A 16,024-nucleotide genomic window follows, 5' to 3' on the forward strand; every position below is an offset into this window, starting at 1 on the left:
AGTTCACCTCAGTGCACTGTCTGTGTATTACACTCCAGTGAATAACCTTCCACCATCACATATGTTGCATATGGTCGCTTGTTTTATGAAAGGTCTGCTTCATTTAAAGTCTCAGTTAAGAAGTCTCCCTTTGAAACTTTGGAAGTTCTTTCAAGTTTCTAATCTGGAAAGTACGCTCCATAGTAGCAACTTCAGTACAGTCTCGATTATCCAACATAAATAGGACTGACCCATTGTCGGATAAGTAAAAAGTCGGATAATACAGAAAACAATCTGGTGGTTAAGGGTAAAATGGACTTCTGTATGACAGATAAGACTAGATTGCGAAGAAACGGGTACCTTCAATCGCTGCAAAAATATCTCAAAGGAGGAAAGTCTCCCGTGGCACCCGTTTCTTCACAATGCCGTCTTGTCTGTCATGCAGAAGTCCATTTTAACCTTTAACCACAGACTCCTGAGGCAGGCGCTTAGGCACCGCAACACAGCTGCTGTGTTGTCTTTTTGGTGTATTTTTAATAAACATCATCCACTGCCATCTTCTATGTCTTCTTCATGGTCTTTGGAAGTGCCATCCTCTCTCTACTCCTTTGTTTACTCTACTATAGTCGTAGGGTGTCCTCTTCCTTCACTTCTTGTAGGTCTTCTTCTGCTGTCTAATTTTCAGCGCCATTTACTGAATCCAGCCCATAGCGTGTACGTTTAGGTGCTCATGTTATAGAAAGAATTTTTGAACAACTTTGAAAGAACCTGACCTAAAGAAGGTGGTTCTGGTATTTGAAAGTTAGTTTTAAAAGGTATATTAAATTTATTCAGTAAAAAAACCTAAAAAGGTATTTTTCTTTTTTTTTTTGTTTTGCATTATTTTATTTATTAACCTTTAAACTAGACTAAACAGCGACCACGCTACTCTATCCTGCTTGCCGAAAGGAAAAGCAGTATTGCTCACCTGTAACACAATTTTCTAATGGACAGCGGAACTGATCATGCACACAATCCCTCTCAGAACGCCAACAGTTGCTTGCATTGAGCTTTAAAACCAACTGAGCAGCTAAGAAGACTGTTGTGCACAGAAAAGACTGAGCGTGCTCATAACATTTACTAAGTTTTGAGCTCTAGGTCAACAGTTCTATCCTGTAGGGACAAAACATGTAGCACTACAGTCAAGCACTATTCTACATTATGAACTTGACTTTTAACAGACTTAGGCCATGTCAGCTCCCATGCAGAGGCTTGATCCTGTAATAGGCCTCAAGCACATTGCTGACACATCAAGGCTAACAGAGGCAAAACAACTGTGCAGAACAACTTTTATTTACTGTGCTGGGGACCTTCATGGACAAAAAGAAAACATCTACAGTGTCAAGAGCCGGGTCCTGATGGGCCCCCAAAGACACAACACCGGAAAACATCAGACTTTGTTCTAGTCAGTATGCCACCAAAACCAGAGGAAAGGGTATAAAACCCCCTTCCATAAGCTAATAGCTAGCTGGCTATTATCTTGGGCAGTTCATGTGAAAGCTGCTATCAGCTGGCCCAAGCAGCCTCATGATGGAGGCTTGTTAAAGATATGTAGCCCCCCTACCTGCAAGTTCACCTGCCTGGGTACAGCTACCATCTGCTGACCAGCCTGGAGTCTCGGATGCTGCCTTGTCTGATCATGAGATGAAACCAATTTGCCAGCCTCTGTCTTCCTGACTCCCTACAGACCCAATGTTCATGAGTGTTATCATCTGTCAGGGTGAACTGCTTTCTCCTTAGTTCTTGGGGTGTCTGGTGTCCTATAAGTTTTGGACTAGGGCTAGTGATCGCTATCTTTGCCTTGACAGGTACATGAAATCATTGTTCTACCGTCATTGTGGGTCATTCTATATAATTATTGTCTCTAATTACATTTACTGACATTATCTTTAATAAAACAGCTTTTCTAGTTTTTTCTAATACCTAAGCCTTGTGTCCTTTCCTCTCAGTGTTTATAATTTGGACTGTTCCGAATTTAGATTGCATGAGTGGGAAGTTTGTGATCTCATCCCAGAGTGCTAAATTACCATTATTTCTCATATTTGTACTTCCCTGTCTTTGCCGGTCCTCTAACGAGGCATGGTTATTGTGTTTAGTCCCCACAATCCTGGCATTGTTGAATGGTGTCACCCACCTGTGTGTCTTTTCAATCTTGCTGACTACAGAAAACAACTATTACAGGTGAACAACATTACTCTTTCCATGTATAAAACATACTTTACATGTGGAAAATTCTTTATTAAATTACTCCCATGGAGCCCTCTAGCATGTCTACCTTGTTCCTTTGTTGGTCACTCAGCCTAGTTCCAGAGGAGAGACATCCAAATAACTGAAAAGACATACAAATTGCACAAGAAGCAAACATTTTTAGTGGAAAAGATGTTGTAGAATAAGGAGGCTTACAGGGAGTAGACTCTGAAGTAACTTTTGGAAATATTTCTCCATGGAAAGCCTCCAAGTGGAACTGCTTGAAGAAAACAGTAGCAGAATCCAAGCAAGCCTGGAATAAGCTCCTAGGAGTAGTTGTGAAGACATGAAAGGAGGGCAAGAGATCAACTGGAGTCTATGGAATTGCAACAAAAAGCAAATTGTACAACCTAGTTGGCCTTAAGGTCTTTATCTCTTTAAGCAAGATTCAAAGACAGATAACCCTTCCCTTTCATGGGCACATACCTCCTAAAGAGTAGCTTGCTATTCTCCTGGAACTGCATCAGTGCTGCTGGTGGTGTTGGCCACTCCACGTTCTTGCCATAATCTGTCATACTGCGGACATGCTGGAAACGCTGCACCACTTCCAGAAGATAGGACTTCACTTTGTGGCGTCTGAAGTATCTCATGATGGTATAAATGGCTCGCATGTATCGATAGCGTTTCCGGGCTAAGGCTCCCCTCCACACCTGGAGAGAAGGGAATGAGTAAGAATTCAAGCCTGGCAGAAAGAAAAAGCCAGAAATACAAACAGAGAATGACCAAAAGGTGGAAAATCTTCCGTTACAGTTACTGGGATGTGATGCCTGTCGTTCATGTTTTAAGAAAGGCATAGCCAGTCTACCGATAAAGTATTCAGAAGCTCTCCGAGTTCATGGAACATTAGTCACCTTTTGCCATGCGGATAGACAGTAGACTGATTCTGGCTTACAGATCTTGGATTGTGGGGAAAGACCTGGTTTCAGTAAATGGCACCCAAATTTGGGTGCCAGAAAAAAATCGGTGAAGAGTTGAGCGCTCTGTATAGAATAGCAATTAGAGCCCATTCCCACATCCAAATCTGGGTGTTGGTATTTATGCCACCTGAAACCTGGTGTAAATGCTGGCACCCAAATCTTGCCATTTAGGTTCAGGAAAGGCGGTATTCTATAATTACACATGTACATTTTTGGAATATACTCTCCTACTATGCTCCAGGCCATGCCCCCTAGGGGATTTAAGCTCATGGGGTTATACAGTAGCACACAGGAAGATGCACACAAAATCTAAATAATGCCAATTAACTGCAATAATTGATTGGTTTTTTTTTAATGCTTTATTTATAAATTTTCATTTTACATTTATGCAATAACATAAATATATGGAAATTAGGCAAATATTACTAAACTTTGTAAATACAAAATAAACATAAGGAAATAATACTTTCAATTATTTGTCCACAATAAATGATCCAAGTACTAGGAAATATACATCAATAAACAAAAATGTTTCCTTAATCTAGGAGTAGAAGGTTTACAGGAATATACAATCGAGTAGTGCATGCAATCTCTATGCAATCTGATGTTAATCCAACTTATTCTTTACTAGTTATAAATTCCAGCAATTTCCCAGGAGTGAAAAATATATAATTAGTGGCATTCAAGGAAATAATACACCTGCAAGGAAATTTAAGGAGAAAAAGCCCCCCTAAACCAAGAATTCTTGGTTTTAAAGCCAAGAACTCTTTTCTCCGCTTTTGAGTGTCACGTGAAAAATCTGGAAACATCTGAATTTTTGAACCTAGGAAAGAAATATTCAAGTGACGAAAATACACTCTTAATATATTATTTCGATCGTATTCTAAGGCAAACGTTACTAACATTGTAGTCCTTTCAGATATAACTTCCATAGAGTTTTCAAGAAAATCTATAAGATTTAAATCTGGTTGTGGAGGATCAGATTTTCCCTTAGTTCCAGTAATATATAAAACCCTTGTAATTGGTGGAAACGCTTCAGGTGGTATGCCCAGCACTTCTTTGAAATACTTTTTTAGCATTTCCAGTGCTGGGATAATTGGAGACTTAGGAAAATTTAATAAACGTAAGCAGTTCCTCCTGGCCTGATTTTCCAAGTGTTCAATTTTACGTTTTTGGTAGTTACTATCTTTAATTAACACGACAATCGAATCTTTTACTGATTTTATCTCTTGTTCTAAAGCTTCAATCTTAGAAGTCTGCTCTTCGATCTTCACAACATTCTGAGCTTGAATCTGTTTTATTTCAGTCACCTCTCTTCGAAGGGAGCTTGAAATCTGTTGGAGAGTTGTATTTATGCCCTGGATTGCTGTCCAAAGTACTTCCATTGTTATTACAGCCGGTTTAACTTTACCACCATTCCCTCCGGAAAGACTGATCTGTGTTATTGTAGGTAAATCAGGGGACGACATCTGATTATCTGCAAATGCTGTTCCCACAGGAGTCGAGATGGCTGCATGCCCTCCACAGGCAGCTGCCGATTTTCCCCTCACGTTGGAGGTTTCAGTCAGCTGTAGCTCTGTTACCACCAGTCCTGTTCCTGGTCTCGGAGGTGCCGTAAACGAGGGAGGAGAAAGAGACACTCCCTCTGCACTATGGTCCCGTTCTCCCGGTGGACCCCTCGTGGTATTTTCCTGTCCTCCCGGCGTCTGTAGCCCGAGTTCATCTAGCGTCATTTGGCGCATGGGAGGGACATTCACCCCACTTGTGGAGGTAAGTGTACAGGTTTTTCCCTTCCTCTTCCCCATTTCTGGGTAGAGGAATTACCCGTTTCACCAAGATTTCCACGAAGAGAATCCGGAGCTAAAACAGACACACTTCTAGTCCAGACGCCATCTTGGATCCTCCAATAATTGATTGTTAACATCAATGTATTGCTAGTTAAGGGCTTGTTAGCTAATTAATTTGTGCGTGCATCTCTGAGAGTTCTCTTGAATGAGGGAGATGGTTGCTGTGTTTCTATCTACCCTGCAAGCTGTATGGCTGATTGTTGCTGCTTTCATTGGATTTTAGCTCTGTTGCATGTTTGTGCCTTTTGGAACTGCAATAGCTGTTTTAGCCCCTGATGCAGCCTCTAGTGAGATGAAACGTGGCCACATTGGGACATTTTGTACAGAGTGGCATAAATAAAGCCTATTTATCATACTGTTCTGCTCTTCTTTGGACTACCCTAGGGGATTTAGGCTCATGGGGTTATACAGTAACACACGGGAAGATGCATACACAACATCTAATTAATGCCAATTAACTACTACTACTACTATTAAACATTTCTATAGCGCTACTAGACTTACGCAGCGCTGTACAAATTAACATGAAAAGACAGTCCCTGCTCAACAGAGCTTACAATCTAAATTGGACAGACGATCCGACAGCTAGGGGTGGGGAAATTGCAGTGGTAGGGGTGATAAGTGAGGATGTTGAGTAAGAGAGTCATGGTTAGGAGTCAAAAGCAGTAGCAAAGAGGTGGGCTTTAAGCCTAGACTTGAAGACAGCCAGAGACTGAGCCTGACGTACTGGCTCAGGGAGTCTAATCTAGGCATAGGGAGCAGCGAGATAGAAGGAACGGAGCCGGGAGTTAGCAGTGGGGGAGAAGGGGGACGACAGGAGACATTTACCCAGTGAACGGAGTTCACGGGGAGGAGTGTAGGGAGAGATGAGAGCGGAAAGGTACTGAGGAGCTGTGGAGTGGATGCACTTGTAGGTCAAAAGGAGAAGTTTGAACCGTATGCGGAAGCGGATAGGGAGCCAGTGAAGCGATTTGAGGAGAGGGCTAACGTGAGTATAGTGACTCTGGCGGAATTATTAACTGCAATAATTGTTAACAAATTTATTTCTAGTTAATGGCTTGTTAGTTAATTAATTTGAGCGTGCATTTTTGATCCGCATGCAGATTTTGGCACTTAAATTTGGGTGTTATATACAGAATCTAGGGGGAAATGCGCATACATTGCAACTCTGCCTCAGCTCTGCTCAAGTTATGACCACTAGGAAACTCTGCACACAGATCATGTAAAAGTATGTGAAATCTTCTGGTGTAAAACAAATAAAAAATTGGGGAGTGAACACAGAAATTCCAACACAAGGGCAAGTTTATTAAAAAAAATACAAAAAACTAAAACATTGACTCTTCTGGTGTACCTACTTTTTACTTCCTTCTCCTCTCTTACTACCCGCCATCATAAAAGCCCTCCCCCCCCCAAGGCATCCTATAGGACCCCCCTTAATGTGTCCCCACTTGGGGTTCATTAGTGGAGGTACTGTATTTGTGGGTGGTGTCTGTGAATGTGGTACTATGGGGTAAGAAAGGGTGTATGTGTGTGAGAGCAAGGGGTTCTATTCTGCCTGGACAGGTCAGGGGAGTTCGCACAAATTAGATACAATGTGATAGAATACTGGGATTTACAGAGACAAGGGAATACCTAACATACCTGAATATAACTGAGCTTGAGTTATTACTGAAAAAGCTATGAACCAAATCCAGATAAATAAATCAGGATATGGCCATCAGAAATCCAGCACTGGCCTAAAATCCCCTTCCTGGGACTGGATAATGTGGCAGCTCTGCCTCCTTACCACAGGACCTTTCTGGCCTCTTATAAAGGGGATCATAAGTGGAAATAGTTGTAAAAGGAAACCTTGAATTAAAAAAAAAAAAGACAAGAAAAGTGAACTTTCAGAACATGGTGACGGAGAATAATAGTTTCTGCAAGTTGTCTAGTTTAAGGTTCTCCTTCTGGCTGATTGGTGGAGCTGCCATCTTTTAGAACAAAAGGTTACCGGACCTAATTAAGGATGGAACACATTTTCTCAGAAGGTACTGCCCTTCCATCTTCTTTATTAATGAAGGAAGTTATTAATGTGGGCTACTGTTAGGTCAAGTTATTTTACCAGAAGTCAGGTTATTTTAGCACAGGGTCTCATCACATAAAATGGGGCCCTGTGTTAAATAACCCAACTTAATATTAGCCCACAGTGATAACTTCCTCCCTGAAGGCCTAATTCTACATATGGTGCTCACAATTGCGTGTGAAAATTTGGGTGCGCACCCAATTTCCATGTGCAATTTAACTGAATAACAAGCCAGTTAGAACCAATAACTGGGTAATAATTATTAGTGCTAATTGGCATCAATTAAAATTTATATGCATATTTTTAGGCGCTAGCATCCATGCATAAATTTTACACGTGGATCCAAAAAGGGGGTGCAGCCATGGGAGGCGCATTCCTAGAATTTACGTGCAACTTAATAGAATAAGGGAGATCCGGGTGTAATTTAGGCACGAGAATTTGCACCAGGTTTTACTTGGCATGAATCCTCACACCTAAAATTGGGCGCCGATCCTGGCACCAAACGCTATTCTAAAAACAGTGCCCAACTCTGAATAGAATAGTGCTTAGCACCAATTTTTATCGGTGATGATTTTTCAGTGCCGTATATAGAATTTTGGCCTTAGTGTATTACACATGTTTGTATTTATTTTTTGCATACAGAATGCAGTAGCAGAGCTATTTAACATACTTATTATTGATCTGGAAAACGGAACGACAAGTGTGGTGCAGTGGCATAGCCACAGGTGGGCCTGGGTGGGCCGGGGCCCACCCACTTAGGGCTCAGGCCCATCCAACATTACCAGATGGTAATGAAAATGCTGCTCTCCACAATACTGGCACCTTCGCATGCTCAGTTTTCAGCGCATGCCTGCTGCAGACTACCAAGGTGGAGGCTGGAGAGAAGCATTTTCCCATCAGCTGAGATATTTTTTTTGATGTGGGGGTGGGGGAGAGAACATTTGGTGCCCACCCACTTCTTGCCTAGGCCCACCCAAAATCTGCTTTCTGGCTACGCCCCTGGTGTGGTGATTAAATTAGCAGACAACACAAAACTATTCAGAGTTGTTACAACGCATGCAGGTTGTGAAAAATGGCAGGAAGACCTTAGGAAACTGGAACGCTGGGCATCAAAATGGCAGATGAAATTTAATGTGGACAAATGCAAAGTGATGCACCTTGGGAAGTCTAATCCAAATCATCCACCTTAGGAGTCAGCACTCAAGAAAAAGATCTAGGTGTCACTGTACACAACATGCTGAAATCTTCTGTCCAGTGTGTGGCAGCAGCCAAGAAAGCACACAGGACACTAGGAATTATCAGGAAAGGGATAGAAAATAAGACAAAATATATTATAATGCCTCTGTATCGCTCCATGGTGCGACCACACCTTGAGTATTGTGTACAATTCTGGTCACCGTATCTTAAAAAAGATAGAGCAGAATTAGAAAAGGTTCAAAGAAGGGTGACCAAAATGATTAAGGGGATGGAACTCCTCTCATGCGAGGAAAGGCTTAAGAGGTTAGAACGCTTCAGTTTGGAAAGGGACAGCTGAGGGGGGATATGATAGAGGTCTACAAAATACTTAGTGGTGTAGAACAGGTAAATGTAAATTGATTTTTTATTCTTTCGAAAAGTACAAAGACTAGGGGACATTAAGGAAGTTACATGGTACTACTTTTAAAACGAACAGGCAGTGGCGTACCAAGGGGGAGCGGTGAGGGCTGTCCGCCCCGGGTGCACTCCGCTGGGGGGGGGGGGTGCCGCAGTGTGTGTCTGTGGGCTCTGAGTTCGCTAACTTCGCTCGTTCGCTGCAGCTGCCTCTGCCCTGGAACAGGTTACTTCCTGTTCTGGGGCAGAGGGAGCTGCAGCGAACGAGCGAAGTTAGCAAACTCGGAGCCGACAGGCGCGTGCCGCGGCACCCCCCCCCCCAGCGGCGTGCACCCAGGGGGGGGTGTCATTTCACCGGGGGGGGGGGGGGGGGTGCATCGGCGATCCGCCCCGGGTGTCCTCCAGGCTAGGAACACCACTGCTAACAGGAGAAATTTTTTTCTTTCACTCAACAAGAGAAAAAAAAATTTTTTTCACTCAACGAATGGCTAAGTCATTAGTATCAGCCATTAGTGTATCTGGGTTTTAAAAAAGGTTTGGACAAGCTCCTGGTGAAAAAGTCCATAGTTTGCTGTTGAGATAGACATCGGAGAAGCCACTGCTTGTCCCTGGGATCAGTAGCCTGAATCTTGCTACTATTTGGGATTCTGTCAGGTACTTGTCACATGAATTGGCCACTGTTGGAAGCAGGATACTGAGCAAGATGGACCACTGGTCTGACCCAGTATGGCTATTCTTATCTTCTTATGTACTTAATATCAAAAGGTGAAATTCTGTACAGCCCAGTCTCTAATGAATTGTACAGAAATCAATGTTCTCAGTGGGGCGCTGACCTTAGTAACTGGAAACTCATACATCCCAGACACATGATGCTGTACCACATTTGCCTTTAACTTGCTTGATTACTCTGTCTCTGTAATAAGATTAGATGAAGTGTTCTGATCCAGATCCACAAAGCATAAGTGCTTTTTCAACCTTGAAATCGCCTTCATAGAGTACTCGCAGTGTCTTTAATCTAGAGATCTTGGAAATAGACCAAACTCAGAACAGGAGAATTGTTTTTTTTTTTAGCTTGAAAAAATGTTTCTATAAGATAATCGCATTGTGAAAATTAGTATGACCCCCAGCTCATGTCTGTTTAGCTTCTTAATAGGGATGTGTGTATGTAAATAAATGTAGGTTTATTTCCAGGTTACTTTCAGACTTTTCTCTGATCTTTAGACTATTTTTCAGTTTGTTTCACACATTTTTGTTAATACTTTTTTTAAAAATTTGCATTTCAAGTTTACAACAAAGATATAATTATACTTTGACAGGAAATTCGGATTAACAAACAGAAGGTTTTATATTATAAACAGAGCTGCCAAGATACAGAGCTGGGCCTGGTGCAGGGCTGCCACTGCCGCTGCCCCCCACTTGGGCTACCTCTGCCACCCCCCCAAATTGTGTTTCTGTCGCCACTGCCTCCCATTCAGACTACCACCCCCTGCCCTCTTGCCTTCCTTCGTCTGCTCCTCCCTCGGTCTGTCCTGTGTTTCGGGACCTGGGTTATCACGTTAATGCATTCATCCAGGTCCCGACACACAGGAGCAGGAGAGAGACAGACCAAGGGACCAGAACCTTCTGCCTGCCTCCCGAAGCCTAGCCAGTGCTGGGCGCCCCTTAGAGACTGGGCCTGGGGAATCATCATTGGGGCCTCTCCTTAGGCGCGTGCCGCCTACTCTGCAACTTCCTGTTTTCCACAAAGGTGGGACGCACGCCTGAGGAGAGGCCCCGACAACGCACACTGGCAGAAGGATGACTATAGGAATTGCCGGTGCTGGAGGGAGAATGGCGCTTCAGGGCAGTAAAAATGACCAGACCACGCGGACGGGTAGAGCGGGCAGAAGAGGCAGGAAAAGATTGGAGCCGCTTGGGAGAGCTACGCCACTGGTTGGGTTGGGGCTAATTAGGGTGGGCGGGCCTGGAGCAAAAGTGGCTGGGCCTGGGCCTGTCCAGGCCCGCCCGTGGCTACGCCCCTGCGCTATGCACCGATTCTATAACAGCAATTGAACACATAATACTTGTTATAGAATGCTAGTGTAAGTCTGTATAGGCTAGCCTAGTGTAATTGTGCAGCCTAACTGTAGGCAGTTATGTGCCTAATTTCAGGTTTGTATAACCCATATGCACAACTGCCAGACATACCCCTGACCTGCCCATGCCTCTCCCAGGTCCATGCCCCCCTTGCAGTTAGGCCTGCACATGCACAACATTCCAGCATCCAACTTTAGATGACCTTTCGAGAATTACCCCTATAGTAGGGATGGTGGAGCAGTGAAGAAAGACATGAAAAGGCCTGGATGTTGGACAACATATAGAACCCTGCCTGCTAGCTACCCACACATTGCAGGATCAAAAATAGGAGGTAACTAAGCTGACTTGCACTGGTTAGTGGTACATCTACAAATTTCCAAGGAGAAGGGACAAGTTCAAGCAGAGGGGATGAAGTAAGCTTATGTTAGAGCCAAGGAGGTTTGATAACAGGAGACGGCATGATGTCACAAGGCTGAAGCCGGTCTTCACCGACTCTACCCAAGGAGATTTTAATTCTCCCCAAAGCAACCACCGCCATCTTGGTACACCAAAAACAATGAAATTGATAGGACGACAAGCAATGCTTACTGGCTTCAGCCCACATAATGGGCCAGATAGGCTCATGCCGTCTCCTGTTATCAAACCTCCTTGGTCAGAGCCATGTCCATATGTCCCAGGATGCACCACAGGGGGTTAGGCTTTGCTATTTCACAAGGTGGCAGCACAGGGGCAGGAATGAATGGATGAGAGGGCATTACTCCTGCCTTCCATCTTCCAGGTACATGGGGAAGTGGGGGGAGGGGAGGGGAGGGGATTCAGAGGGTCTGGATTCACCAGATCACTATTGAGTCTATGCTTGGGGTCTTGGGGGTGGGGGAACCATCACTGGAGCACAACGTGATTTGAGACGAAGTGCTGCATTTCACCTCAGATCACTCTCTGCTCCAAAGCCAGGATCAAGCTGCAAGCCCTCTGTGCCCCTTCAGGTCCCATGGTAGAGCTCAGGCTTTCACTCTTCAGCACACTTCTCTGCATCTACAATAAATAGTGAATTAGCCTTCTTATCATTTTCTTTAAATGTGCCAGGCACTCAAGGCTTTGCATCCAGTTAGATGATGTGCAAAACCCTTTTTCTTTTTGCATCCTGTGCCCACAAAATTGTGCACTAAAGCTGCATTAAGCCTAGAAACATAGAAACATGATTGCAGATAAGGGCAAATGGCCCATACAGTCTGCCCATCCTCAGTAACCACTAACTCCTCCTTTTCCTAAGAGATCCAACAGGCTTGTCCCATGCTTTCTTAAATTCTGATACAGTCCTTGTCTCTACGACTTCCACCGGAAGGCCATTCCATGCATCCACCACCCTTTCCATGAAAGAGTATTTTCTCAGATTCTTCCTAAGCCTGTTTCCTCTTAACTTCATCCAATGCCGTCTCATTCCAGAGTTTTCCTTCATTTGAAAAAGGCTCACCTCTTATACATGAATGCCGCTGAGGTATTTAAATGTCTCTATCACATTCCCTCTCTCCCACCTCTCTTCCAGTGCATAGATGCTGAGGTTCATAAGCCTGTCCCTATATGTTTTATGACAGAGACCACTGACCAATTTTGTAGATGCCCTCTGGAATGACTCCATCCTGTTTATATCTTTCTGTAGGTGCGGTCTCCAGAATTGCACGCAGTGCTCTAAATAGGACCTCACCAGAGACTTATACAAGGGCACTATCACCTCTTTTTTCTTGCTGATCATCCCTCTCCTTATGCACCCGAGCATCCTTCTGGCTTTGACTGTCGCCTTTTCTACCTGTTTGGCCACCTTAAGATCATCAGACACAATCACCCCCAAGTACCATTCTTCTTTCATACACAGAAGCACTTCACCCCTATAGTGTACTGTTCCCTTGGATTTTTGTAACCCAAGTATATGACCCTACATTTCTTAGCATTAAAATCTTAGTTGCCGATTTTTGGACCATTCTTCAAGCTTCGCTAGATCCTTCCTCATGCTATCCACACTCTCCAGGGTGTCCACCCTATTACAGAGTTTGGTATCATCCACAAAGAGACAAACCTTACCAGACAGTCCTTCCATAATATCACTCACTAAGATGTTAAAAAGAGCCGGCCCTAGGACCGATTCCTGCAGTATACCAGTGATAACATCCTTTTCCTCAGAGCAAGCTCCATCTCTGACTCCTTCCATTTAACCAGTTTTTAACCCAGTCAATCACTTTAGGGCCCATACTGAGGGCACTCAATTTATTTATCAGTCACCTATGTGGAACCGTGTCAAAGGCTTTGCTAAAATCCAAGTGCACCACATCTAGCGCCCCTCCTACGTCCAACTGTTTGGTCATCCAGTCAAAGAAATCAATCAGATTTGTCTGACAAGATCTGCCTCTAGTGAAACCATGCTGCCTCGGGTCCTGCAGTCCATTCGATTCAATAAACCTCACAATCCTCTGCTTTAGAAGCATTTCCATTAATTTACTCACCACTGAGGTCAGACTGACTGGTCTGTAATTTGTAACCTCCTCCTTACTTTCGCTCTTGTGCAGAGGGACCACATCTGCCCTTCTCCAGTCTTCTGGGGCCACTTTAGACTCTAAGGAAGCATTGAAGAGGTCAGAGAGCAGAGCCACCAGAACTTCTCTGAGTTTCTTGAGTAACATCGGACGTATCCCATCAGGACCCATCGCTTTGTCTACTTTTAGTTTAGCCAGCAACTCATAAACAGAGTCTTCTGAGAATTGGTCCTAGTCTACCATACATCCATCCCCATTAGCATTTGTTTTCTATGGTCCTGCCCCCCCCCCCCCCCCCAGGGGTGTAGCCAGACAACAGATTTTGGGTGGGCCTAGGCAAGAAGTGGGTGGGCACCAAATGTTCTCCCCTACCACCACTAAAAGACATCTCAGCTGACAGGAAAATGCTTGTTTCCACCTTGGCAGTCTGCAGCAGGCATGCGCTGAAAACTGAACATGCACAGGTGCCAGTATTGTGGAGAGTAGCATTTTCATTACCATCAGGGGGAAGTCTTCAGCTGGTAGAGTTTGGGATCTCCACCAGCTACCGCTAAATGTGTGCTGCTGTTGGGTGGGCCTGAGCCCTAAGTGGATGGGCCCTGGCCCACCCAGGCCCACCTGTGGCTACGCCACTGCTGCCCCCAGCCTTTCATCCATGAACACAGAACAGAAATAACTATTAAACAGTTCAGCTTTATCCTTATCAGCTTCTACATATTCCAGCTTTGAGCCTCACAATGTTATTATGGCACTTCCTCCTGTCACTTACATATATAAAAAAATATCTTGCCTCCCAATTTCACCGTAATGGGTATCTTTTCTTCCATTTGCCTCTTTGCTTTGCTGACAATTTTCCAGCTTTGCTTAGATTTTTCAGGTATTTTTGCTTGTCATCCTCTTTCTGATTTGTCTTGTAACGTATTAAGGCTAACTTTCTTTCCCTTACTTTTTCAGCTACTATGTTTGAGAATCAGAGCGGCCTTCTTTTCCTTACTTTTATGTAATTTTCTAACATAAAAGTTCGTCTTTAAAATAGCTCCTCTCAGTTTTGCCCACTGCTGATCTACTTCCTTCAGCTGTTCCCATCCAACTAACTCTACCTTGAGAAATTCTCCCATCTTGGCAAAATTAGTTCTTTTGAAATCTAGGACCTTCTGTCGTGAATAAGCCCTCTCCTCCTGTGTTTTAATATTGAACCATTAGAGAATCCACAAACGTGGAGAACTCAACGAAATCCCATGGATAGTCACAATACAACAAAACAGTGGGTAAAAAACCAGGAGTTCCAGAGTGAAGATGAACCAAACTTTATTAATCAGTATATTGACTCGACACAACGTTGTGTTTCGGCCAAAGGGCCTACATCAGGGGTCTACAAATAAAAACAATATATAAACAAAATATAAAAGAATATAACACTAAAAACAAATGATAATACATATATAATCTATTTGCATAGTTTTCAGATTATATATGTATTATGTATTAATATTGAACCATGCCATTCAGTGATCACTAGATGCCAAATAATCTCCCACTGTAACATCAGCTTGCGCAAAGCCTGAGTGTGTTTTATTGCAGAGTGAGGGGAGAGCTTTGTACATTTTCAGTTATAGCCAGGGGGAAGTGACAATTTCCATAGCGTTGGTTACAGATTAATTTACCTTTCCAGCTATGGGTAAAAGGAATAAGAACTAATTCCCACTGCAGCTCCTTGTGTCTCTGGGCAAGTCACTTAAACCTCCATTGACCCAGATACAAATAAGTACCTGTATATACTACATAAACCACTTTGAATGTAGTTGCAAAAACCACAGAAAGGCGGTATATCAAGTCCCATTCCCTTTCACAGTCAAGTTGTACAGTGGAGATCAAACCTTCTAAGAGCAATGCAGGCAAGGTAACCAGATAGAGTGGGTCAAATGGTACCTATGTACAGACGCTCACTACAGTACCACATTTTTGTCTCATATGATGCTTAAATTTGTTGCCAGAGAATGTGGTAAAGGCAGTTAGCTTAGCAGGGTTTAAAAAAGATCTGGACGGCTTCCTAAAGGAAAAGACCATAGACCATTATTAAATTGACTTGGGGAAAATCCACTGCTTATTTCTGGGATAAGCAGCATAAAATGTATTGAAGTTTTCCGGGATCTTGCCAGGTATCTTGCCACTGTTGGAAACAGGATGCTGGGCTTGATGGACCTTTGGTCTGTCCTAGTGTGGCAATACTTACGTACAGATTCTATATTAAGAGACCGTGACCTACATACGCAAAATGAAACCAAATTTATAAGCCCAATACAAACAGAACAGGATTTCTACCAAGTTCCACTAAGAAAGCCAGTACAGTGCAATACAGAACTAGGGAATAGGGGTGGGGAGGTTGGAGGTATAAAAGAAAGACAAGAATGCAGAACTAAACATGGAGAAGTAACCTAATGGTTAAAGAAAGGGGCTGAGAACCAAGTTGCTCTTTTATCATCCCTTAGTTCAGATACTAGGCTAGATGGATCACTGACCCATTATGGCTACTCTTATGTTCTTATGCTTCACATATAATTTTCCTGTCTTCCCCCTCCTGTCCTCCCCCCCCCCCCCCCTCCCCATCCCTGTACAATGTCGCCACTAAGCAAAGTACATTATGTACCAGATACAGGACTGGACCTCACTCATTATGCTGTATCAATCCATTTATTTCTGTAAGAAATCATCTTAACTTAAGTTTACTGGCTTTTTTTT

The 16,024-nt window shown here is 43.4% G+C and overlaps 1 protein-coding gene across 1 annotated transcript in view; it reads right to left on the reverse strand.

Moving 5' to 3' along the window:
• MYO1G (myosin IG) overlaps positions 1-16,024 on the reverse strand; it is a 367,932-nt gene that overhangs the window by 101,700 nt on the left and 250,208 nt on the right. The window contains exon 17 of the mRNA XM_030196702.1: positions 2,692-2,915. Coding sequence (XP_030052562.1) covers positions 2,692-2,915 — 224 coding nt within the window. The remainder of the gene's footprint in view (positions 1-2,691; positions 2,916-16,024) is intronic.

The sequence above is a fragment of the Microcaecilia unicolor genome, chromosome 1 (genome assembly GCF_901765095.1).
Source record: "Microcaecilia unicolor chromosome 1, aMicUni1.1, whole genome shotgun sequence".
Lineage (NCBI taxonomy): Eukaryota > Metazoa > Chordata > Amphibia > Gymnophiona > Siphonopidae > Microcaecilia > Microcaecilia unicolor.